The 25629-nt window shown below is 55.6% G+C and overlaps 1 protein-coding gene across 4 annotated transcripts; it reads left to right on the top strand.

Annotated features, from left to right (window-relative positions):
- Window positions 1-1417: 1417 nt before the first annotated feature.
- DMBX1 (diencephalon/mesencephalon homeobox 1) lies at window positions 1418-25455 on the top strand. Of its 4 annotated transcripts, none has more exons than XM_082454668.1 (6): window positions 1418-1877; window positions 2144-2283; window positions 15763-15928; window positions 18869-19047; window positions 20349-20697; window positions 21672-25455. In XM_082454668.1, the coding sequence occupies exons 2-6, from the start codon at window positions 2257-2259 to the stop codon at window positions 22124-22126; spliced, it is 1176 nt and encodes a 391-aa protein (XP_082310794.1). In that variant the 5' UTR covers window positions 1418-1877; window positions 2144-2256; the 3' UTR covers window positions 22127-25455. The 4 variants fall into 4 exon arrangements, with proteins under 4 accessions (XP_082310794.1, XP_082310795.1, XP_082310796.1 ...); XM_082454669.1 differs by having other exon boundaries at window positions 1418-2283; window positions 21672-22144; window positions 22203-25455; XM_082454670.1 differs by lacking the exon at window positions 2144-2283.
- The last annotated feature ends 174 nt before the right edge of the window (window positions 25456-25629 follow it).

The following is a 25629-nucleotide window of genomic DNA, read 5'->3' as shown; positions in this document are numbered from 1 at the left end:
GCCAGCTTCCAGAAGCTAGACCCAGAAGCATCACAGACCAGAGGGAATGCCAGAACCAGGGCCCAGCTGCCCAACCCTGAGCGTAAAACCCGCGTGCCTGCCCTGTGTCCGTCCTGCACTCAGCCACCTGGATTCACAACCACGCTTGAACTCACAGTTGCACAAGGATTGGTTACACACACAAAAAGGACTTATGGCCATATGAGGCTCTGCAGTTACACGTGGACTTGTGGTCACGGGAGCATGGGTCACAAGGACACCCTCCACATGTGACTCACAGTCGCTACCACTGTCCTAAAGGCAGGCCACACAGAATCCCACTAAACAGGGACACACACCATACGCACCCCACAGCCTACCCACCCTTGGCCAAGCACCTCTACAGTCATAGAGCAGCTGCACACGGAGCTTCAGTACAGTCCTTTGCCACTCCAGCCGCACCAGCAGTGTGGGCGTTAACCTGCCCCTCTGGCACACAGACACCTTTCAGGAGGCCAGACTTCGTCATTGCCAGGCCCCAGAGCCAGCTCGAGAACACGTCTTCCTGCGAACAGGTCCTGCTTGGAGGGAGTGGGGCACTGGTAGGAACGGGGAGGATCCCAGGCCCGAGGTTTTCCCCATGTAGGCCAGGCGGCAGGTGTCTGTCCCCCTTGAGACAGGTGCGTGTGCTTCGTGTGAAGCTGAGTCCCAGGCCAGCAGCCTCTCCAAGAGGCCTCCGACTGCCAGACAGGTGACCGGCTGCTAGGAGCACCCTCCTGTGTACGGGCTGAGTGTGTGTGGGGTGAGCTCTGACGGCTGGTGATGGGATGGTGTGGTGGCACTGGGCTGACAGGGCTGCGGGTGGTGTGGGACTGATAGGGAGTGTGTGTGTGTGTGTGTGTGTGTGTGTGTGTGTGTAGCTCTGGACCGATCTCAAAGAGGGACGGTGGGCGTGGGAGTCAGTCAGGGCGCTCCCACACCATCGCTTGCTGACCCTGGTGCTAAGCGCCCAGCTGTGGGTGAGGCTTTGGGAGGGGACGGTTTCTCAAGACCCCCCTCGCCCTAGGGATTGGCCTATGGCTTCTGCAGACCCGAGAGAGGCAGATCCGGGGACCGGGAGGCCGAGACACGGAGATTCGGAGGAAGTGACGGACGCTGATCGGGCCCACAGACCCACGGACTGTCGAACCGGGGCAGCCTAGGCCGAGAGCCGCTTTGCCTCACCGGCGGGGCGGGGCGGGGGCGGGAGAGGCGCGTGATTGGCAGCCACCCGGGCCATTAGGGAGCGCGTGGGCCCGCGCGGGGCGCCCGGGAAACGCCGTTTAAAACTCCAGCCCCCGCCAAGGCGCGCGTAGATGGCAGCGGTGGCGGCGGCGGCGGCGGCGGCGGGGGCCGGGGAGATCAGGTGCGAGCGGGCGGGGCCGGCAGGACTGAGACGGGACTGGGAGGACGCAGGCCGAGAGCTCTGGGGACCGCCACCCCTCTAGTGGTCCTGCAATCCCAGACCCGCTAGGAGGACCGGAAAGTTTGCTTGGGGCCAGGGACTTGGAGACAGACAAACAGACTGCGTAGGGACAGAGGAAGGAGGAAAAGGCCAGGGAGACAGAGTCTGGGAGAGACCGGGAGGCAAGCAGGGTGAGACGGAGGGAGGGATACCCAAGGCTGACAACGGAGTCAGAGAGAGGGAGCAGCCCAAGGAGCCAGAAAGAGCGCAGAACTCGAAATTCCGAGGCAGAAAGAGAGAAGAGAGAGCCGTGGGCAGAAACGCGCCGAGGCAGAGACGGAAGCCTCGGCCCGCGGAGACGCAGGCACCCGCAGAGAAAGCTTCGGATCCGTCACGGTTTTGCCTCATTTGGAAGATATTACTTCGTCTCTGAAAAAAAAAAAATACAAAAAAGGTTTGGATATTAAGCGGAGACAAATCTTTCTCAGTTTGGAGGGGGCGGGGAGGAGGTGGCCGGGGGTAATGCGGAACAGATGCGGCCCCGGGCTTCGCGGAGCCCGGGGCCGGGGCTGGGGAGGGGGTGCGGCCCGCAGCCCAGGACCCCGCCCTGGGAGCGCAGGGGCCGCCCGCGCCTCCCCAGCTTCCGCATCCACGCCGCCCGGCGACCCCCACGGTGACCCGGGCATTACCAGGGGTCTCGCATTGGTCCGGCCCGCGCAGCTCCGGCTCAAACTCCACCGGCGGCGAGTGAGCCTTTTCTCTCGGGATTGCGATTTTGCACGAATTCTCCGGTCGGGGGTGGTTCAGCGCTCAGCCAGCTTCTGTCCTCGTAAATGCAGCCTCGGGCTGGAGTTCCCCAGGTGGGTGTTTGGGGCGCAACGGGCCTAGACCCCTGGAATTCGTTTTGCCTCCCGCGGCCTCGGCTGGCATGGGTCGGGTGAGCTGCGTGTGGAACCGCAGGCTGGGGCCAGCCCCCGGAGCCTCTTCATGGTGCTTCGGGTGGAGCGGTCAAGGGGCTGGGGGCACTGCCAGGGACTCTCCTCTCTGGGCCTCCTAAACCGGGTAGCTGTGACCCGGTTCTGGACGGGGACAAGCGGTGTCCCGGACTCTGCCGGCTGAACTTTCTCGTCCATCACAAGTTTCCGGGCTCTGAGCCGGGGCCGCGGCAGCCCTGGTGGTGCGCGTAGGGGGCCCGAGCGGAACCTCTCCTCCTCCAAATTCGCCCCGGATCTGGGGCCCGAACTTTCCCTGATTCCGGTGTGTGTGTGTGTGTTCCTCATGCTAGTGATTTGTCCGATGAGGGAGTCCGGGATTGAGGGGTGGGAGGAGGCCGGGATCCGCGCCCTTTCCGCCCTTTTTCAGTGTTTCGAATCCCCCAAGCAGGGAGCCCGCGAAGCCTCTTGCGCAGCCTCAGGGCCAGTCCGCCCAGGGCGCGGGACGATCTTTTTCCTTTTAGAAAAGTCTGCAGAGGCAAGGGGTCGATCGGGCTAGTGCTGGTTTTCGAAGGCGGCTCCGGGTTAAGGACGTCGGGGAGAGAGGAGGGCTTTACTGCCTCGATCGGCCTTACGTGTTGGGGGTTGGGCGGGGTACTGTTGGCCTCGCGGCGGGTGTTTGCGCCGCAGCCGCGAAATTGTGCTGTTCCCAGTTTGCAGCCGCGACGGCCGGGTGGCCGGGTCTTTCCCACTCGAGCTCGGGATCCTGTGCGCTGCAGGCGGGTTGGCTGGGCCCGGCCTCTTATTAGGAGGTCCTGTCGTCTATTAGTTTTAGGTGGGGTGGAGTGAGAGTTGTTTTCAATTTTGCAGGGATTCGTCTTTCACTTCTCTTCATCCTCAGTCTTTCCCCAAAAGAGAAGGCAGCCTGACCAAAGGGTCGGTGAATTTAGTCCCTACCTCCCCTCTCTGCAAACCAGCTGGGCTAATGTTTGTGTAGGCGGTCAGAAAAAAATCGAATTTGCTGCCCAGTGAGAGCAAATTATCCGGACAACTGGCTCAAATCTCTCTCCTCCGTGGCCGGGGTAGATACAGTCTTTGGACAAGAGGCAGAGAATCGCTACTCAGGATGGGGGTAAACACCTTCCCCCACCCACTCGGACCTTATGGGTGCCGACTCTTGCTGCGAAGCGGGAACTTGTGCGGCCAGACGCACAGATGCCGCGTAGAAAGTGGAACAGAAGGGCAAAGGTGCAGAGGAGTGGAAACCCGCCCTGGGCGAAGGCAACCTCGAAGGTGAGCACCCAGGCCTCCGATGGGCTCCACCCGACCTCGGGCTGGCGAGTCAACTTCAAGGGCAATGGGTGAGTTTTTGGAGGACCCCTGCACTGGTCCCCACCACTTTCACACGCAGAATCCTGTGTATCTCGAAATTGGAGCCGTTTCTCTGCTCCGATGCAAACGTAACTTGCTCTGGAGACCCAGCCCCGCAAAGCCCCTCAAACGCAGCTTAGTGGATCTTTAGGAAACAAAAGTTTTCAGAGGACCCCGAGCTGACAGTACTGTGGCCCTCTCAGGCCTGGAATGGGGGATCAGCCCACTGCCCTCCCCTCCGAGCCCGCTGCCCTGAAACCTGGGTTCTGAGGGAATGCCCGATTGAGTTTGGTGATTAGAGCACTTGGACTTGCCCGTAGGTTGCAGAACCTGACCTAAGGGCAGAGACCCCTCCCTCCCCAGTCTCTGAGCTAGTCCTGTACACCCACACATTTTGGGGCCATCCAGATGGACAGACACATAGGGATACACACACATACACACGCTGACCGCCACACAGAGTCAGAGGCATGGGTTAGAGTTACCTGGGCTATGGGTGGCTCACTCAGACACATACAGGTGAGAAGTCACACAGGTAGAGGAACACACACATAGGGGCACACAGGCAGATCTGCTGGACACATAGAACTCCTTAGACAGATACCAAATACACAGGTTAAACGCACACGGACACTCATGCATATCACACAAGACACCCCCAGGGCACCCATCAGAGTCGCAACAGCGCCACTTCTCCCCCTCACCCAGTTCAGCCCAAGGGTCCCCCGGCCCACAGCTCCCGCCCCGCCTCTGCTCCCCTGATTCCCACCACTAGCCTGGGGCCTCAATGCTCACTCCGATGCTTACTCCCCCTGTCAGGTCTCTGGTCCTTGAGGAGCTAACCCCCACTTCTCCCTCGTTCCCAGTCCCCCCCCACCCCCATCCCCCAGTCCTGCTCGGCCGCCCCGCGGTGCCCATGTAAATGACAGCAATAAATATCTAATCAAGGCCCCAGGCGACGACGCCCGTCGCCCGCCAAAGCCCATTACCGAGCAGGCGGGCGGGTTAGGGAGGGGTGCTGGGGGGACGGTGAGTGGCAAGCCCAGCATGTGGTCCGTTCTGGACCTTCGTTCTGCACTGAGTACCCATCATCTCTGACCTTGGGCGAGTCATTGCTCCTCTCTGCGCCTCAGTTTCCCCTTGGGTAAGACGGGTGCTGAGCTGGGCTCTCCGTTATCCTGGCCTGCCCTCCCACCATCCAGCGATCTCTCTTTCCGCTTAGTCACCTCTCTGTTCTTCGGACAACTTATTTGACTCGGCCCAGTGCTGCCAGATGGGCGGGCATCCCAGCTCGCAAAGACCGAGGATCTCAGCTCTGGCCCCGCCTGTTCTTCCAACTTTAGCTGGGTTTCCGGCAGCGGCAGCGGCGGGGAAGAGTGCCCTGGATCTGCGGTCACCAGGCCGAGTGCATTTCCCTGACGGGGTTACTTCTTGAGACCAGTCTACCGCCACTGCAGGCGCTGCTTCAGTGTGTCCCCAGGTCACTGGAGCCCACTGGGTCTCGCGGCCCCTTCCAGCCCCCACGGGTCTGTGCCCCAGGGTTGTTTGCTTCCCCATGGCCGCACGTCCCTGTATCTATCCATACTTCTGTCCGAGCACGGGGGCATCCGGGATCGCCGAGTCAGCACGACACACCCCTCCAGCAGCCCGAGGCCCACACCTGGGCCAGGAGCAGGGACTTGCTGTCCGTGTTTCATGCCTGGCCAGGCCTGGGTCTGGATGATCCTGGGGCGACCCAGCTGGTACCTGCGGCACTCCGGGCCAGGGCAAACCCGGCGAGTGAGGCCGCCTCCTCCGTGCGGGTGTGAGGCGGGAATGCTGGTGGCCCACCCTGCCCTGCTCCACTCCAGCTCGGTCCAGGTCTCCTCGGTCTTCTCTGGCTCTCTAGCTGCATCTCTACTGGAAAGGAAGAGGAGAATCAAGCAATTATCCTGACAGTTCGATTCCCAGGGCCTGCGGTCAGACCTCCCCCGAGCCAGCCTGTCCTCCAGAGCAAACGCTGGATGGGATTCGAGAAAAAAACAACAAAAATTGGCCTTTCTCATTTTCTCATCCTTCCCCCGCTGCATTTCCCTGCCTTAAAAAAAAAAAAAATTAACTCCAGCCGCCTGATTTCTTTGCACCCCCCCCAACATTGAGCACATCAGAAAAACTGAGAAGGGCCTCCCTCAGTCTCGGCCCATTAGCCTGCGGGGGGCTAATTACCCCAATTAGCGGCTGATTTATAATTAATGGCTCGGACCGAGGGATAATTGGATGTTAATGGATAACAGTTTGTGTAGGGAACTAAGCGCCTGGGCTCCTCAAGAGGGCCCCGGGGCCGGGGTCTGTCCTGAGACCCACCCGGAACTCTGGGGATCTCTGCGCTGGCGCTCCTCTTCCTCCCCGCTCTGTTCCCATCCCTAAGCCAAGAGGCTAGGTGAGAATCTCCTTTGAGAAACTGATGAGTTCTAGGTGCCTGGAGACCAGCACCCCATCTGACTTGACCCTTGCAAAGCCACACACCCTGAAGCCCACCATCTGAGGTCCTTGGCTCCAACTTTAGGACCACTTTGGGGGCCCTCAGCTGAGCTGGAAGGGGGATGCTGGAGGACAGCCCATTACCTCACCACATGGATCAAGCACATTAATCAAGGGGTTAATGGTAGCAATGTGCTAATCATGGTGCCTGTATCAAATGCCACTGGGGGGTGGGGCATGGCCAAGACGAGAGCAGTGGCCAGGGCTTGGTGTGGGACAGGGTCAGGGCTCAGTCTGTGGCAAAGTCAGGGCCGAAGGAAGCTATGGCCAGGAGGTGGCTTGGCTTCTGGTGGGGACATGGAGTCTTCCCTGCTGGGTAGGGCAGGGCAGGCAGGTGAGGAGACTCTGGACCTTGGCTCCCTCAGTTCTGGGTTTTGCTGCCCTTCTCACATCTCCCAGAGCTTCACCCAGGGCATTTGACCATCTGACCATTCTGCTAGAATTTGAGCCCCTGGAGCTGGAACTCATTGCATTACCCCAGAGTTCATTGCCTGACAAACAGTGGCTCTATCTTTACTTGTGGGATGAATGTCTCATGTCTCCTGTGCTGGGTAGTGAGTACTTGCTCTGGAGCCAGACCCTGCCTGGCAGGAGCCCCAGATTGGTGAGGTTAAGGGCTCTTGGTGAGCACTGAGTTCACGCTTTGGAGTTAGACTCCATGGATACCATCTTGGCTAAGTTGAGTAGCTGTGTGGCTTTGGGCTCTGTCTCTGGGTTGCAGCTTGCTTACCAGTCAAATGGGATGAGATTGTTGTGAGGATAAATGAGATTCTGCCTGTCTCAGGATGGCTGGTAAAAAATAGTTATTATGATATCTTGGGTGAAGGGCAGGCAAATGGGCAACTGCAGTTTGGTAAGGTAATGCTATGATGGAGAGTTCAAGAAGTCACCTGACCCAGCCTGGCCTATCAGGGGAGGCTTCCTGGAGAAGGGGGTGCGTAAGTCTAGTGTGAGGGATCAGGAGTTCTCCACGTAATGCTGGTGGAGGGACAGTGTTCCTAGAGGAGGAGGCATGGTGACTGTGGGGAGCTGTGTCTCAGTGGGTGGGAGGGTGCTGGTGCAGAGGGTTAGGAGGGAGCAGGGTGGGGAAGTGGAAATGACAAATATGTGTGTCTCTAGAATGTGTCCTTGGCTGTTCTCTGTGGTTTTGCTGGCCATATCGAGTCGCTGAATTGTGGGCGCCCTGGCTCACCCTCCTGGGAAGTGAGGCATGGCTGAGGGGAATCTGGTGCCTGGCAAGGGGAGAAAGAGGCTGGTTCCTGGGCTTTCTGCACTTTGGCGTGCCTGACATTGACAGTGGAGATTCGGGGATCTTGGAGGGTTCGGCAGTGACCTGAGAATTGATCTGGAAAATAAACAACATCTGAGAGGGAGCAGCTGGGTGTATCCTCATCTCAGGTCTGCCCTTAGCCCTGGCGCCTGCAGGGTCCTTGGTCAGGGTAAGGTCGCGGTTTCGGTGTCCTCTTGTGTCATATGCTCCCATTGCTGATTCCTGGCAACTCAGAACAGATATGGGAATAGGGGTGCTTACTGGGATGGCGGCTCAGGCTTTCCAGTTCCCAAACAGGTCAGCCAAGGGTGACTCACCTTCTCTGAGCCTCAATTCCTCATCTGTAAAGTGGGAATAATAATAGTGCCTCCCTCAGAGAGTTGGGGTAAGAAATTAATGAGGTTACCATGGTTGAGTATCTGGCATGTTCCGGGCACAGATCTTCTCTTAAAGTCCTGTAAACTAACACAACATTGTAAATCAACTATACTTCAATTAATTAATTAATTATTCTGGCTGGGGCGTAGCTTGCAGGATCATCTTAGTTCCCTGACCAGGGATTGAACCCAGGCCCCGGCAGTGAAAGCCCTGAGTCCTAACCACTGGATGGCCAGGGAATTTCCAACTATACTTTAATTTTTTTTTTAAAAATTATTTATTTATTTTACTTTTGGCTGTGTTGGGTCTTCGTTTCTGTGCGAGGGCTTTCTCTAGTTGCGGCGAGTGGGGGCCACTCTTCATCGCGGTGCACGGGCCTCTCACTGTCGCGGCCTCTCTTGTTGCAGAGCACAGGCTCCAGACGCGCAGGCTCAGTAATTGTGGCTCACGGGCCTAGTTGCTCCGCGGCATGTGGGATCTTCCCAGACCAGGGCTCGAACCCGTGTCCCCTGCATCGGCAGGCAGATTCTCAACCACTGCGCCACCAGGGAAGCCCCCCAACTATACTTTAATTTTAAAAAATGTTTTGAATAAAAAAAAAAATCCTGTACCCACTAACTCAGAGCTGGAAGGCATTTGGGTCATCTTGGTCAGCTACCCCCTACCCACTCACACACAGTCATGTGCACACACGCACATTCATGTGCACACACGCACACACACGAAGGACTCTCTCCCCCTCAGCTTCCTCAGGTGGCTGGCCGACGCTGGGTTACACACTTCCCCCGACCAACCAAGATTTCTCTCCCTCCTGGGGCAGCCGTTGGGTCAATGTTGTAACAGAAGAGGTCAGGGATGGTAGGGTCCTAGCCAGGGTCAATAGCAGCCTGGGGTTGGGGCAGGAGCCCTGGTCTGGAGCTCCCGGGTTCATGTGTTCGTGTTCTTCTACCTGCCTAGCTAAAGTCTTTTGGTCTCCAAACTACTCGGTAGGAGGAAAGGCAGCAGGGGCCTCTTCCCCCAGAGGGTCACTGGGGAGCCTCCAGGGCTGAAGGGGTGGTAGCATTTCTCAGGGCAGGAAGTCCAGGGCAGCAGGCCCCCTACAGTCCCTCCCACTGCTGTTGGCACCCAGGGCTAGTCCTCACCAGTGCCTAGCTCTCGGTCACACTCTGGAAATAAATACCAGGTAGATCCTCGGCAACCAGGGTTCCTGTTCTGCCTCTACCCCTTGGTAACTGTGGGGCCTCGGGCAGGTGACTTTACCTCTCTCAGCCTCAGTTTTCTCACTCCTATAGTGGGGGTAATAAGTCCTACCTAGTAGGGTTGTGTTGAAGCTTGTTAACGTGAGCAGAAGAGGGTTTGGCTCACGGTAAATGTTCAGTAAGAGGTAGCTGTCATTGGTAGTGAGATAATGTGTCTGACCATGCTTGGAACAGAGGAGGCAAATTGCTCAGAGAATTTTGGTTCCTCCCCTCCTGCATTCTTTCCTTTCCTTTAAACATATTTGTTCTGCTTGGTTCTCCACTGTATGGGGGAATGAGCAGAAATGGAGGGGGAATTAAAAGTTCAGAAAAGGAGAGGAAGAGGCGAAGAGAGATGGGGTAGTTCTGTGGGGTGGCTGAGCCGGGTGTGGCTGAAGGAAGGGTCCACTTTCCTTTTAATCAAAGATGCCTTACGTGTGATTTCCTAGCAGTGCTGCCGTTAATTTATAAAAAATGCCCCCTAATAAAATTCTGCTTGATTCTTCGATTGGCTGGGCATTAGGCCGCAGCCAGCAGCGACGCGGGGACATAACGGATGCATTTGCAGATTTGGAAAATTAAAGCCATCTATATGGTGCCTGTGGTGGGACATCCGCCGATCTGCTTGCTTAATGAAATATAAAGATTCTTTTAACCAATGTAAGCACAATTCGACAGCTTGTGAAACACGGCCGCTCCATGATGGATGGCTCTCCTGGCTCGCCAGGAATTGCGGGGTGGCACCTTTTAAATATATAATTGATTCTGTTTGGAGTGTGCAGTGGGCTGAGCCCATGCACAGCCCGGCCTGGGGCCAGGGGTGCAGGGCCCTGTTTAGAGGCTCCGACTAGCCCTGCAGGACTCCAGCCTGGGCGGCTCTTGGCCTCACCCTAGGACCCACAGCACTCAGAACTGGATGTGGATGGGGCTCTAGCTGCTGGGCCTGGCTGAGGACCCCGGGGGACAGGTCTGGGCTGCCCCTTGGCTGGAAAAGTGCCTACCGGGCAGGGTTCCCCCCAGTCCCAGACTTATAGTCCTGCGGAGAGAGAAGGTGGTGGTAGCAGGGCCTGAGGACCATACTGGGCTGTGCTGGCCCTGCCTCCCCTACCACCTCTTAGCTGGTGAGTCTTTCTCATGCATGCAAGATTTATTCTTTACTAAGCACTGGCTGTGTACCAGGCTCTGTGCTAGGTGGTACAGAAACCCAAAATGGGTAAAACAAATCTATTTATTTTCTCTGTGTTGATCTGTCTTGCTCTCTGCATCAACTCCATCTCTTTGCTTTTTTTTCTTTCTTTCTTTCTCTTTGTGTTTCTCTCTCAGACCCTGTTCAGGGCCACATGACTTCTGAGGGTACCATTTAGCGTACGTTCCTCTGGTCATACACACACACACACGTTCACACACACCAGCCCATAGACATATAGAGAACCACAGACACCCACCTAAACGCAGATGCATACACAGTCGTGTGCCTGGTCACAGTCGGGCTGCGTACACACATGGCCGCACGTGATCACTGAAATGAGCTGCAGGCCTGTGGCTGTGTGCTACCACATCTGTGCAGCTTGGATGGTAAGCAGCAGCATCAGTCAGGGGCCCCTCTGTGGCCTCAGAGGAGACCTGGGGCCCTGATGTCCATCTGGAGAAGGAAGAGAGTGTGAGGCTGGGGAGAGAGGCGCTCAGCTGGGAGGATTCAGGCTTGCACAGCCTCATCTCACGACATACACACGCTCACATGTGCACACACGTGCATGTATGAGCACACGCACTGGGGGAAGGTGCTTTTTCTCTGCTGTTGTCCTATTGCCTTGGATCAAACCAGAGATGCTAGAAGTCAGGGAACGGAACATGCCGGAGTAAGAACCTGTGAGTGGGGTTAGGAAACACCAGCTGGTGGGAGGAACATCACCTCACCTGTGGAAACTTGTTCTACCACTTCCTAGGTGCGTGGCCTTTAACAAATTATCCGATCATTCTCACCTTCCGTTTCCGCATCTGTGAGATGGGGGTGATAACAGTCCCTACCTCCTAGGGCGTTGGGAGGATGGATGGGGATGTCTGATGTATCTGGGGCACTTAACAAATAGTTGTTATTATTAATTCATTCATCCGATCCTCATCTCCTGAGCCCTGCCTCTGTGCCAGACCCTGCGACTGGGCTGAGGTAGGGAATCCAGAAATGCATGAGATATACTTTCTGCCCTCAAGGAGCTCAGTCTAGTGGGGGAGATAGAAGTGTCATCACACTACTGGTCCAGGGCTAGAATTAAGAAAAGCCACGTAAAGTGCTTTGTGTGGTGCCTCGCTCAGTGTGTTCAGTAAATGGTAGCTGTTGTTGTTACCATCATTTCTGTGACCTGAGCTTAGTTATGTGCAGGCTGAAGAGGGGAGAGATGCCTTCTCAGGGGCAGGTGGGGAGTGCCCCATTTCTGAGGAGTAGGTGTCAGCTGAGTAGCCTTGTCAGGTCAGTGGGAGGAAGGGCAATGATGTTTCAGGTGGAGGCCCAGCAGGAGCAAAGGCATGGAAGTGACACGTGGGAGTGGCAGGTAATCTGGTATTGCTGGGTACCAGGGAGGGGGAGGGCATCAGGCTGGAGGGGAGGGGTGGGCAGACGCCAGACTGCGAAGGTTCCGGAGGCCGTCAGAGGGCCAGTGGGCTGGGGCGGTTTTGGGGCCGCGAGAGGCACTGCTCCTGGCGTCCGTTAATAAAGACTTGTCGTGCATCAAAAACTGTGAGGTCAGCAATAATTAAGTCAATTAAAATGTCACTTACCACATTAACAACAGTGGAGTTTTAAGGCCACAAATCCCCTGAGTTTGGTGGGGGAGGGGCATTCCAGCCCAACCGGGGTGGGGGGTGAATAAAATTACTTCTAAACTCTGTTCCCTCTTCCCCACATGGCCCCTGTGACACGTTTTGGAGCCTGGCTCCATCCCCACATCCCTTGGCACACAAAGATAACCCTCCCCCCACCCCCACCCTCAAAAAGGAAAGAAAGAAGGAATATAAACGTGAAGATCACCTGTAATCCCATCTGCTATCTCCGAGAGATAACCTCTGTTAACATTTCAGGGTATAACCTTCCGGACTTTTTTCCTATGCATATTTATACATACATTACAGAAATGGGATCACATCATGCATACTGTTACCTATTTCTTCCACTCAACAGTATATTGTGAGCATCAGCACATACAGATACACATCATTGTTTTAAACTGTGCCACCGTCTTGCATTGCGGGCACGACTGTTCCCTCATTTACTGAACTAATCCTCTCTTGATGGACAGTGAGGGTTCCAATTGTTTGCCATCATAAGCAAAGCTGTCATAAATATTCCTATATCCATATCTCTGCATACTTGAAGGATAAATTTCTAGAAATGGAATTGTTGAGTCCAATGATGCTCTCTCTAAAGGCTTTTGATGCAGGGAGTAAAGAGCTCTTTTGTCAGTGAGGTAGGAGAAGGACCATTTCCTACTCCCCTCAATAACCCTGGGTAATAATTTTTCTTCATATTTGCTAATGTGATTGGTGAAATTCTTATTTTATTGTTTCTATTTTTATTTCTTTGGTGACAAGGAAGGCTGAGCATTTTTTGGTCATATGTCAGACGGCTATTTGTTTTTCTTCCTTAATAAGTTGTCTCCGGAATTCCCTAGTGGCCAGTGGTTAACACTCTACGCTCTCATCGCCAAGGGCCCGGGTTCAGTCACTGGTCAGGGAATGCAGATCCCGCCAGTGAGGCGCAGCCAAAACCAAACAAACAAAGTTGTCTCTTCATTTACTTAGCCCATCTTTTATTAAGGTGACCGTCTTTTTGTTTCTATATAAGAGCTCTTTGTATGTTATGGGTATTGTCTTTTATTTTTATTTGTGCTATTTTTTAAATCAATTTTGCTATGTTATGTATGGTAAATATTTTCCCAGGTTTGATGTTTGCCTTTTAGATTTCTTTATGGTACATTCTATTATACAAATGCTTAAACACTTTATGTCGCCGTGTCCATCACTCTTTTCTCTTAGATCTCTGCCTTTGGGGTCATGTTTATGGTACATAGAGTGGGATTCTGTAAGTAAGTGTTGGTAGGTGTCATGTGTGAGTGTCGACTCAGAAATCTGTAAATCCAGCCCTCAGCTCCCAACTTATATATCCAGCTACCAATTTAACATTCTTTTTTTCTTTTTTTTTTTGGCCACGCCGTATGGCTTTCGGGATCTTAGTTCCCCGACCAGGGATCGAACCCGTGCCCCCTGCAGTGGAAGCATGGAGTTTTAACCACTGGACTGCCAGGGAAGTCCCCCCAACTTAACATTCTTACTTGGAAGTCAGATCCATATTTCACACTTACCATGTCCCCAAAAAGCCGTGATTTTCATTCCCCTGCTCCTACTTCCCAGAGCCGCTTCTCCCCTAGAGCTCCCGATTCAGGAAAAGACCCATCTTCACTCAGTGGCTCAGGCCAAAAACTAGAGTAATCTTTTTTTGCCCTCTTTCCCTCACATCTTATAACTGACCTATCAGCAGTCATGTCAATTCTACCTTCAAACTATGTCCTGATTCTGACCACTTCTCCCCCGTCCACCCGTACCACCCTAGTGGAAGGCACCTCGGTCGCTGGCCTGGGCTTCTGCAGTGGCCTGGTCTCTTCGCTTCTCTTCTTGACCCTCTGCAGTCTGTTCTCCATACAGCAGCTGAAGTGAGCTTTTAACAACAAATCGTCATGGTCCTCACCTATTCAAGACCATCCAGGAGCTTCCCATCACACTCAGGATAGAATTCAAACTCCTTACAATGGGCCATGAAACCCCCTGGGATCTGGCCCCCTCCTCTCCCTCCCACCTCCCCTCCCCCACTTGCCCCCTCCCCCTCTGTGCTCAAGCCACCCTGGTTTCCTTGCCGTTTCACACACACACCAAGCTTATTCATGCCTCAGGGCCTTTGTCCTTGCTGTTCCTTCTGCCTGGAAAATCTCCCCCCCACCACCCCGAGTCCCCCCGACCCCTGAGATTCACACGGCTTACTTCAAACATCATAGTGCCCTTTCCTGACCACATGTTCTAAAACAGCCTCACCTTGCCTCTTGTTATGCTCTTCCTCTGCCTTATTTTTCTTTAGGGCACTTATTCCTGTCTGACTTTATTACATACGTTTATTTGTTGTTTTATAGCCTTCCTCCGTTCGAAGGTAAATTCCACGAAGGCAAGGACTTTGGTACTTAGTATGTGGGTGCTTAATGAATATTTGTTGAATGAATATGTGTAATACATGAATGTGTATGAGTATCATGTTTGTGTGTAGATACATCTGCTGCGTGGATAGGTATCTGTGAGAACATCTATGTGTGGAACTGTGGAAGTAATGACATTGTGTTTGTGAATGTTGCTGAATCTGTGTGCAAATTTGACTGCTTACGTGAACGCTTTGCTGAGAATGTCTGCGTATGTGTATCTGTGCATGAAGCGTGTGTGCGCCCGTGTGTGCATGTGTGTGCTGTGGATGTTTGGTGACGTGTCCACTTCAGTGAGGGTGGGGAGCTGAGACATCTGGACACGTTCTTCCTCTTATCAAATGGACCACATTCCAAAAGTGACGTTTCAGGCCGATACATGGTGGGCACTCAGATGAGGACTGCAAGGGTCTGGAGGAGCCCTGGGGCTGGTGGGGCCCCGGCAGCCTCAGGCTGATGCGAGCCATCTCAGCAGAAGGCATGTGCTCTCTGATGCGTTGGCCACCAAAGAATGAGGCTGAAGCAATGTGGGGCAGAGCAGGCCTTGCACAGGCTGTGTGGCCTCAACATGTCACTGCTCTTTCTCCAAGCCCCAGTAGACTCATCGGTAAATGGGGTTCATTGCTCTTGGCCTGCTTGCTTCTTGGGAATACGGTGAGAATAGAGGGAGGCGATGGCAGTGTGTGTATCACAGTCATAGTAATAGTGTTCTTAAAGCTGTGCAGCATATGAGGGTTGTAATCCACTATCTCATCAGAGCGAATGCCTCAGTGATCCCAGGCCAGCTCTGGACCTGGCCCCGTGTGAGCCTCAGTGGCTGTTTGTTGAATAAATAATAGGTGTGTGAGCAAAATAATGATGTACAAGTGAGTAAGTGCCTGGGTGATTAAATGAAGAGATGACTGCACGAAGCAGCAAACGGATTGATGAATCCCAATGAGTAACATGTTTGAGCACATGCTACGTGCCAGGCCCTATTGTAAAGGCTTCTCTTAATCCATGCAACAACCCCATGAGATAAGTACTATTACTAACCCCATTTTGCAGATGGAGAGACTGAAGGTCAGAGAAGTTAAGTGACTTACTCAAAGCCACAAAGCTCCCAGGTGGCAGAGTGGAGATTCCAGCCCAGGCAGGCTGACTCCAGAGCCCAGAGCACTAAACCCTACACAAGTCCTGCTGTGTGAATCGATGAATGAGTGGGTGAATGAATAAATACATGCAGGAGCCCTCTTGCTCTTAGCTGTGGGCAAAGCAGGCCACTTTCTGACGGGGAAGCAGAATCTCTCAGGGGTGAGGTGGGCATCCAAGGCCCGGACCTTGGGTGGTGTCTCTGCCAGGGTAGAGTGTGACCGCATGGCCTCACTCACGTCCCCTCCCTCTCCCTGGTCTGCAGGCACATGCCGCGATGCAGCACTACGGGGTGAACGGGTACTCACTGCACGCCATGAACTCGCTCAGCGCCATGTACAACCTGCACCAGCAGGCGGCCCAGCAAGCCCAGCACGCCCCTGACTACCGGCCCTCGGTGCACGCGCTTACCCTGGCCGAGCGCCTGGCTGGTAAGGGCCGTTTGTGGGGACGGGGGCTTGGGGGTGGAGGAGAGATCTGGGGGAAGAGGCTCTGGAAGGTGAAGACAGGAGGAAGTACTGGGAACGTTTACTCTGGGAGACTCAGGAAGACGTCAATTCAAAGTCTGTGTGTGAGTGTCCAGAGCACCCTAGTTTGCCAGCACTGTGCTGGGCCCTGGAGCTGCCCTGTGCCTTCAGAGTCCCTTAACCACCCTGTGAGGGAGGGATTCATTAGCCTGCCTCACAGATGGAGAGACTGAGGTAGGAGGTAAGGGACTAGCCCAGAGCATTCCAGCTAGGAAGTGGCTGGAGTGCCCAGGGAGTCCCATCTGTAACAGCTCCCATGTTTTGATCACTGACTGTATGCCAGGCACTGTGTGAGGCGCGCTCTCTCTCTCTGTGCGTCTAACCATTCAACTCGAGTAAAGGGAGGTTATTATGTCCATTTTATGGACAAGGAAATGGAGGCTCAGAGAGGTTAACTCTAGGCAGGGCCAGGGTAGGAGATTAGAATGTGACATTATGGCTAAAAATCTGAGCTTTGAAGTTACAGACTTGCAGTCATTGTAGGGTCTGCCCACTCACCTCTCTTCTCTGAGCCTCAGCTTCCCCCTTTATAAACAGGGAACATGTTGGAATGTTCCCATAGGATGGTTGGGATGTTATTTGAGATAACATACTCAAGGTATTCAGTAAGGGCTTGTAGGTGCTCAGAGGAAATTATTACCCAGGTCCCAAGCGAAGTGCCCATGAGGGAGCCGCAGCCTGGTCCCCCCTCCCCCAGTTCAACTGATTGTTGCCCTGCCCTGGCAGCCCCTCAGTGAGCGTGGGAAGGATTTGATGGCATAGGTGGGGAACGTGATTTCCTGGGAGGTGAAGCCACCCACCCCATCCTGTCCCAGGGCAAACCTCAAGCAGCTGGTGAATTGCTCTGGCCCTGGGCCAGGTGGTCCTCAGAGGGCTTTAGGGCACTCCCAGGGAGACCAGGTGCCCAGAGACCCACGAGAGGGCACGGCAGGAAGAATGTGGCCAGGATCAAATGGTGGGGCAGACCAGAGAAGCATGATCAGCTGATGCAGTCAGGGAGGGCTTCCTGGAGGCCACGGAGCAGGAGTCAGGCCTTAAGAGGGCAAGGAAGGGGGACTAGCATGAGTAAAGGCACAGAAATGGGATGGGATACGAGGCCTGGGTAGGGGTTCCGGTCTGGCAGGGAGGGTGAGGCAGCCGCTTCTACTCCTCTAGACCCTGCCAGGCTCTGGGAAGGGCTCAGTGGATAAAATGGAGCCCCTGGTCACCTTCTGTAGATTAGCATGGGGTCATCAGTCTCCAGTATGGGAATGTGGGTGCAGTCCTGCCTGGGCTATGGCTGCTTCTCTGGTTTGGAGTGAATTCCCTGTGCCCAAGCTGCTGGTGACATTTGATCCTTACCATGTTCCAGGGCTCACAGAGGAAGAGTCAGGGACAGAGGCTCACCTCTGCTGGTGGGGACAGAGGAAGTGGAGTATTCAGTGCTCCCACCAATTCTCTAGTCTTAGGAAGGAGGGATATGAGCTCCAGGCGGGCCTTTGTATGGAGGCCTCGCCTTCCAGCAGGGGGTTTTGCTGATGGTACAGAGAGCCTGGCCTCCCAGGCTGTGACTCCCCGCCACCTTTGTAGTCCCTGGAGCCAGCAGCAGAAGGCTGACCTGTTGCTCCCACACCCAGTGTTCTACGGAGAAGGGTCCTCACTCCTTCCCCTTCACAGCGTGACCAGCGTGAGCTCAGGGCTCGGTCCAGGCTGGGATTAGTGCCAGTTTGTAAGAGGTTCAGGGCTCCCTCTTTACACTGAAAAAGGAGCAGCCCAAAGTCTGAGGCTTCCTGGATACCCAGTTGCCTCCTGCTTCCTCGTTCAGAGTGTGGCGTTGACTCCCCAGTCCCTGGAGTGCAGGGGAAGGACCTTGGCAGCCCTGTGCAGAGGTTGTCACAGCTCGGGTTCCCTTCAGCATAGATAGTCCAGGGTCCACTTATGGGTGATGGTAGGTGGGGAGAGAGAGGTTAACTGTCCATCCTCCAGGGACTGGTCAAGCAGAAAGGTTGGAGGCTAGACAGCAACCCCAGACAGACATCTATGCTGGGAGGTTCATGTTCCCAGCACGTGGGCAGGACTGTGGAATCTGTGGTCCACCAGGCCTGTCTCCCCTCCAAGCCTGTAGTGGTTAGTACCTGCTCTCTTTGTCCTTCCCTCCTGGAGGAAGCAGCTAGAAGGGTCAAGACCACACGCAAGAAGCCTTTTCTGTGTTCTGAGGGCCCTGCCAGAGCCAGGGTTTCTGTTGAGGAGACATAAGAGCAGGAGCCTCAGGTCCTGCCATCAGAGATTCATAGGCCAACGGGGACGATGAGATTCATACCCAGAGGACATAGGATCAAGTGCCAGTGAATTCCATCTACTCAGTCAGACCTCTCCTAACTGTACCTTGCAGATAAGTCATGGCCTGGCTTCTCATAGTCGGGACAGTATTCTGTTGGTATCTAGAATCTAAGGGTCATAGGCTATTAGAAGCTTTGTGACATGGACTTCCAAATTATTAGCATCATGTACTCTCAGAATATTATACCCTTATTATTCTGGGACTTTAAGGATTTTAGGGCAATGCCCACCCACCTACCTACCCACCCACCCCAAACCAAATAAGGAAGATCCCCCTCAGTCATATTCCTGACAGCCATTCATAGAGATGAGCTAGACCTCAGTGGTCCTGATAGTGAATGATGGGGTGGAGCGATCTTGAAAATCCAGCCACATGGAGAGGAGATGGGTGATTTCCAAGGGGGAAGGACCAGGGTCTAGCTCTGGCAGGAACACAGTGGGTCAGAGCAGGGTAAGATTCAAACTCTATTTCCCATAATTAAATGGGCCCCCTCTCCTTGCCCTCCAACGGCTGTACATTTCAAGACATCATCTTGGAGGCCCGCTATGGCTCCCAGCACCGCAAACAGCGTCGCAGCCGCACGGCGTTCACGGCTCAGCAGCTCGAGGCCCTGGAAAAGACCTTCCAGAAGACTCACTACCCAGATGTGGTGATGCGTGAGAGGCTGGCCATGTGCACCAACCTACCTGAGGCCCGGGTACAGGTAGGACCCAGCTCCTCTAGCTAGACCTTGCAGGCAAGCACCAGCCCATCTATCTGGCTTCCTGCTGTCCAGGAGCCAGCACTTCAGCCCTCGGTGCCAAACTGCAACTGGTGTCTCCATGAATGCCTTCAGTGACAGGGAGGGTGGGCTGGAAAGGATTGTGGGTGTGTGTTTGCTACAAGGCGGGGGCAACCTTGTCACTCACATTCCCTGTGGGAGCACCCTGCTCCACAACTCTGCTGCTCCCCCCCAACTCCTGCTGCTCCCCCCTGACTCCTGCTGCTCCCCTTCCCACTCCTGCTGCTCCCCCTCCACTCATGCTGCTCCCCCTCCACTCCTGCTGCTCCCCTCCCACTCCTGCTGCTCCCCTTCCCACTCCTGCTGCTCCCCCTCCACTCATGCTGCTCCCCTCCTACTCATGCTGCTCCCCCTCCCACTCCTGCTGCTCCCCTCCCACTCCTGCTGCTCACCTCCACTCCTGATGCTCCCCCCCACTCCTGCTGCTCCCCCTCCCACTCCTGCTGCTCCCCCTCCACTCCTGCTGCTCCCCCCCCACTCCTGCTGCTCCCCTCCCACTCCTGCTGCTCCCCTCCCACTCCTGCTGCTCCCCCTCCCACTCCTGCTGCTCCCCCTCCACTCCTGCTGCTCCCCCCCCACTCCTGCTGCTCCCCCTCCCACTCCTGCTGTTCCTCCTCCACTCCTGCTGCTCCCCCTCCACTCCTGCTGCTCCCCCCCAACACCTGCTGCTCCCCTCCACTCCTGCTGCTCCCCTCCCACTCCTGCTGCTCCCCCTCCACTCCTGATGCTCACCCTCCACTCCTGATGCTCACCCCCACTCCTGCTGCTCCCCCCCAACTCCTGCTGCTCCCCCTCCACTCCTGCTGCTCCCCTCCCACTCCTGCTGCTCCCCCTCCCACTCCTGCTGCTCCCCCCCAACTCCTGCTGCTCCCCCTCCACTCATGCTGCTCCCCCCCACTCCTGCTGCTCCCCTCCATTCCTGCTGCTCCCCTCCCACTCCTGCTGCTCCCCCCCAACTCCTGCTGCTCCCCCTCCACTCCTGCTGCTCCCCCCCACTCCTGCTGCTCCCCTCCATTCCTGCTGCTCCCCTCCCACTCCTGCTGCTCCCCCTCCCACTCCTGCTGTTCCCCCTCCCACTCCTGCTGCTCCCCCTCCACTCCTGCTGCTCCTCCTCCACTCCTGCTGCTCCCCCTCCCACTCCTGCTGCTCCCCTCCACTCCTGCTGCTCCCCTCCCACTCCTGCTGCTCCCCTCCACTCCTGCTGCTCCTCACCCTGTTCCCAGGTGTGGTTCAAGAACCGCAGGGCCAAGTTCCGGAAGAAGCAGCGCAGCCTGCAGAAAGAGCAGCTCCAGAAGCAGAAGGAGGCTGAGGGCTCCCACGGGGAAGGAAAGGCTGAGGCCCCGATTCCAGACACCCAGTTGGAGACTGACCAGCCCCCCAGCCTGCCCAGCGGTGACCCCCCTGCTGAGCTTCACCTGAGCCTATCTGAGCAGTCGGCCAGTGAGTCAGCCCCTGAAGACCAGCTCGACCGGGAGGAAGACCCCCGGGCAGGGGCTGTGGATCCCCAAACTGAGAAGAGCCCTGGGGCTGAGAGCAAGGGGCTGGGCTGCAAGAGGGGCAGCCCCAAGGCAGGTGAGGCTCGGCAGCAGCTGTGGGTGGGCCGGGGCCCAGCCTAGGGAGGACAACAAGGTCTAGTAGCACGGGGGCCTGGCTACGCAAGTGGGGTCAGAGCAGTGGTAGAATTAGCCTTTGTGGCACTGGACCTGACCCAGAGAAAGGACTTGGCCATAGCAGGCCTGTTCCAGGTGGTCACCCTTTAGTTGCTGAATCCTGGAAAGGTCCAGGGAATTCGGGGGGTCGGGGGAGAGGCTCTGTGGCAGGGGAGGGGTACTTGGGGAGCTCAGGGCAAAAGCTATTTATCACGCATTGTGGAAATTTTCCAGTATTTTAACAACCAGTACAGATGTACCAGTGCATACTGGGTGAGTACCATATGGGTACCAGAGAGTCCCGCATGCAGCAGAGACTCAGAGCTGTGTTTTTGAAGGAACAGAGCTCTGGCAGGAGGCATAGCTCAGACACAAACCCTGGGCTCAGGCAGGGAGGGGATGGGGCTGTGAGCTGAGAGCTGGAGGGGAAGGGGAGCCACAGACAGGAGAGGGGAAGGGGAGGTGACTGCCCTTGAAAAGAAAAGGAGTCTTTGGGAGGGACATTTCTGTGCTACCTGATTTGCTTATGGCTCAGCCATTCCCCATGTCAATCTGTGATTCTGTTGTGACGATTTCAAGAGTAAATAAAACTCTTTTGTCCCACCAAAACCAAACAACAACAACAACAACAACGAAAAGAAAGAAAGAAAAGAAAAGGAGTCTCCCTAAGAAGTCAGACATGGGGGCCTTGGCAGAGTCTGGTGCTCCTCCAGGAAGCTTGGGTCCCTCCCTCCCGGGATTCTGGGGGATGCTCAGCCCTGGCTGAGATGGGTGGATATGGTTTCAGCCAAAGCCTGTCCTGTCTGCAGCTCCAAGGGGGTGGCAAGGCCGAGGCAGCCCCTCCTGGCAGACCAGTGCCCTGTCCTGAGTCCTCGATTCTTGGTTCTCTGCTTGCAGATTCCCCGGGCAGCCTGGCCCTGGCCCCTGCAGCCCCGGGGGGCGGCCTCCTGGGCCCCTCCCACTCTTACTCCTCATCCCCGCTGAGCCTCTTCCGTCTGCAGGAGCAATTCCGCCAGCACATGGCCGCCACCAACAACCTGGTGCACTACTCTTCCTTCGAAGTGGGGGGCCCGGCCCCTGCTGCTGCTGCGGCTGCCGCCGCCGCTGTGCCCTACCTGGGCGTCAACATGGCCCCTCTGGGCTCACTGCACTGCCAGTCCTACTACCAGTCGCTGTCAGCGGCCGCTGCTGCCCACCAGGGCGTATGGGGGTCTCCACTGCTGCCCGCACCCCCCGCAGGCCTGGCACCTGCCTCGGCTGCCCTGAACAGTAAAACCACGAGCATCGAGAACCTGCGGCTTCGGGCCAAGCAGCACGCGGCCTCCCTGGGACTCGATATGCTGCCCAACTGACTGCTGGCCTCCCACCCAGCCAGGGCTCTTGGGTGCCCCCAGCCCAGCCCCATGGTTATCCCAAGACGGCTTTCAGGGAGTTAACTCCAGGAGCCCAGGGACCCCGGAGCCTTGGAGTCCTGCTTCCTGTCCCTCTCCCCCTCCCCTCACCAGAGCTCCAGCCCTCGGTGAAGCCCACACCTATGCCCTCTGCATGGCCCTGCTTGGATCCCACGGAGGCTGAATGGGGAGGAGGTGAGAGGCTGGTGCCCCCAGCTTTCCTCGGGGAGTGAGAAGCTCTCGCTGGCTAGATCCCCACCTCAGCGTCACCTCCTCCCATCCCTCCCTTCCTCCCCTTCTGTCCCTAGTAAGTTTGTGTGTGGAATGTGAGATATATAAAGCTATATTTTCAGGCACCTGCCTGCCCCAGGCCCCCTGCCCCGCTCCATCTCTTCTCCTCTGCTGCTCCTGCCTCCACCTGCAGCTTCCGCATCTCACTCTGGCCTTCCCTTCTCTCTGTCTCTCTGTCTCCCCTTTCTTCTTCCCTGACCGCTCTCTCCCTGTCTCTGTCCAATTCCCCACCCCTTCTCTCCCCAGCCTCTGTCTTCCCCTACTCTGGATCTTCCCCCATGTCTCTCCTCCCTGCTCCTGCTTTCTTTCTTTGGTGCTGGCTGTGTTGATGTCGTCAGTTCCCAAGCTATGTTTTGTTTGGGGCTGTGGCTTTTTAGTTTTAGTAATTTTGCTTCTTCCTGTTCCTCTCCTTTTGCTTCTTCCCTGCCTGTCTCCTCCCCGCTGGCACCCTCTTGAGGCAGCTGTTCCTTTGCATCCCCAGTAGAGGTGATACGGCCCTCGCTGGAGACCCTGGAACCACTGGAGCTGCAGGCAGGAGGGGGCACTAATTGCCCCCCTCCCCCTAGCCCAGAGTCTAGAAGGGCATGTTCTCTTCTCTCTCTTTTCTAGCTTTGAGGCCCCCCCAATACCCCTGATTGAGGAGGAAGGGAGTGGAGGCAGGAGTCAGAGTGGGGCGGGCAGTAGAATGGCAAGGCAGCATCTCTGGCTGCAACAGCGTTCATCCAGGCCTGATCACAGGGCTCTAGACCTCTCTTTGGTGAGACTTCCCTGGGTGGAGGGAGGCAGCAGGGAATGGGTGCTCTCAGAGAAGAGTCTTCAGAGGAATGCAGTCCCACGCCCTGGGCCTCCAGGTTCAAAGTTAGTGTCCAGGGCAGGGGTGTGGCTAAGCCAGGAGGGAAGGTCGGACTCCAGCTCCTGATCACCGTAAGCGCAAACCAAACCACGCAGCAGTGCGGAGTCTCAGACTTCTGCTGGCGTCCTGTCCCAGAGCCAGCTGTCGAAGTAAGGGCTTCTGTCCAGGTAGTCACTGGCTCGGAAAGGTATGCTCCTGCTTATGGCCAGGAACCCAGCCCAGCAAACTCCCTCTCCAGGTGGAGTGACCTTGAGTCAGCCCATAGCCTCTCTGGGCCCATTTCTCCACCTGGGTTAGATGGCCTGTAACGTCCTGTCCAGCTCTAATGTTCCGCACGTCTGTGCTTACAACCTTGCGGGGCAGAAGTTTTTAGTTAAATTAATAACAACCACGAAAAGGCTCTCAAAAGCACAATGTATGAATTAGAAAATGACTGTTGCCTTGATGTGGAGCAGTGGGTGTCGCACGCACAAGCCCCTCCATGGGTACAGCCACAGTCTCTGCATCTCAGTTTCCCCAGTAAGTATAATGGGTCCTTTCAAGTTGAGACAATCTGGATTTGATCCTGTTTTTCTTGAGTTTTAGTCCAGCCTCTGTGGTCACCCCATCTCTAAGCCTTCACATGGTCTCAGGGGCTCAGGGTAAGGGGAAGGAAATGGCTTGCACAGATTCTGGGTCATGATGCCCAACCCTGTGCAGCTCACCACTGAAGCCTCCACACCCTGCCTAGGGAAGTTGCATCTGAAAACCAGGGTAAAGATTCCTAAGGCTTACCTCCTCTCCCAGTGGGAAGAGAGGGGGGTCTACTGGCAGGATTGCTTTGCAGAGTAGTCGATGCCCATGACCCTTGGGGAGTTCGTCTGGGCTAGGGCAGATGGAGACGGCTTTGGATGGGAGCAAAGTGAGGGGGATGGTAGCTTGGGCCAAGAAAGCTGTTTGAACAAAGCAGTGGAGTGAGACTTTGTGGATGATCGGGAAATGGTGGCTGGCTTCATGAGAGGTGGGGCTGAGGGTCTTGAATCCAAGATCTCACCTGGATGTGGAAGGGACCAAGGCAGGCAGGTGAGGGTTTCTGAACAGGGGGATCAGTTGAGCCAGGATCAGGTATCTGAGATTTGGAAGGTGAATCCAACAGCCACAGGAGATCAGAGGAGAGACTTGGGCAGGGAGACAGGAGGGTAGCAGAAACTCTAGGAGACAATAGGGATTTCTGGTTTATCCTCTGCAATCAGCTCCAGGAAGTTCTGTTTCTGAAATGAAAGCAATCTCATCTAGCCCAGGCATGGGGACTGAAGCTTTTTGCCTGTCCCTGGAGGCAAATGACTGTCACTGGACCTTGGAATCCAATAGCTCTAGACACTACCACCTCCTCCAGGAAGCCTCCCCTGACTTCCCAAGGAGCAAGTCCACCCTGGAGTCATGTTCTCTTATGGCAGAACCAGGCCCACCTCCAGCTCAGCCCATCTTCCCTCAGAGCTTTGTCAATACTTCCTCATTCAATTGACCCAATTCCACCAGCCCAGAGAAGGCAAGGAAAGTATATGTCGTCCCCTTCCCCGGGCAGATCTCAACGTAGCTTAGGGGACCAGCATCAGTGACTGAAAGCAGCTAGAGAGCAAGAGGGGAGAGTACTTGTAAGCGGTACCCTGCATCTCCTATGAGCTTGGGGCAGGCCCACCACACCTGAGACTGAGGCTGAAGTCTCTCCCAGGTTGGCCTGGTCATCTCAAGGCTGAGAGCCAGAGGCTCTGACTGTTACTTCCAGGAAGGCCTCATTCCTCTCTCCCTCCTGTTTGAGGTCTCCATTTCCCTGCTTCCTCACTTCCCCAGAGCATGATCCAGGGGCCTGGGCCCCCACCCCGACTCCGCAACAGCGGGCTGTACAGACTGCTTTCCAAACCAGCTGTTTTGTGACCTTTTGTGCTTAGAGGTCGTGCCAGCCCGTGGCAAAACCACTGTGTACCATATTTATTTATTCTGTTAGTTGAAAAAACAAGACTCAAATGCCCTTCCCCTGCTCCACCCCCTGTATAGTACAGCATGACACTCTGTCCTGTGTATCCCTCCGTCTGTCTGTCTGACTTCCTGTGATGTTGTGACCTGTTCTTTGTCCTACTTGGCTAATAAAAGAGAATCTGGCAGCACAGCCCTCAGTCCAGGTTCATTCCCAGAGATGCCCGTGGTGGGCTGAGCAGATGTCGTCTGCCTCAAGGTCTGCTCACAGTGATCCAGCGCTGTGGCCAGTGGTCACGGTGGTCTAGCACTGTGGCCAGTGGGGGAGGAAGGCAGGACTGCCTTGTGATTGGCCACTCCCTCCAGG

The sequence above is a fragment of the Balaenoptera physalus genome (assembly GCF_965194825.1).
Source record: "Balaenoptera physalus genome assembly, chromosome: 1".
Lineage (NCBI taxonomy): Eukaryota > Metazoa > Chordata > Mammalia > Artiodactyla > Balaenopteridae > Balaenoptera > Balaenoptera physalus.
This window is presented reverse-complemented; position numbering and strand designations above follow the sequence as displayed.

Excerpts from the sequence above, each read along its gene's own strand:
- DMBX1 (XM_082454668.1), top strand. The coding sequence starts at position 2,257 with ATGCAGCCTCGGGCTGGAGTTCCCCAG. Across the intron at positions 2,284-15,762 it reads CTCGGGCTGGAGTTCCCCAG|GCACATGCCGCGATGCAGCA; the intron begins GTGGGTGTTTGG and ends CCTGGTCTGCAG. Across the intron at positions 20,698-21,671 it reads GAGGGGCAGCCCCAAGGCAG|ATTCCCCGGGCAGCCTGGCC; the intron begins GTGAGGCTCGGC and ends CTCTGCTTGCAG.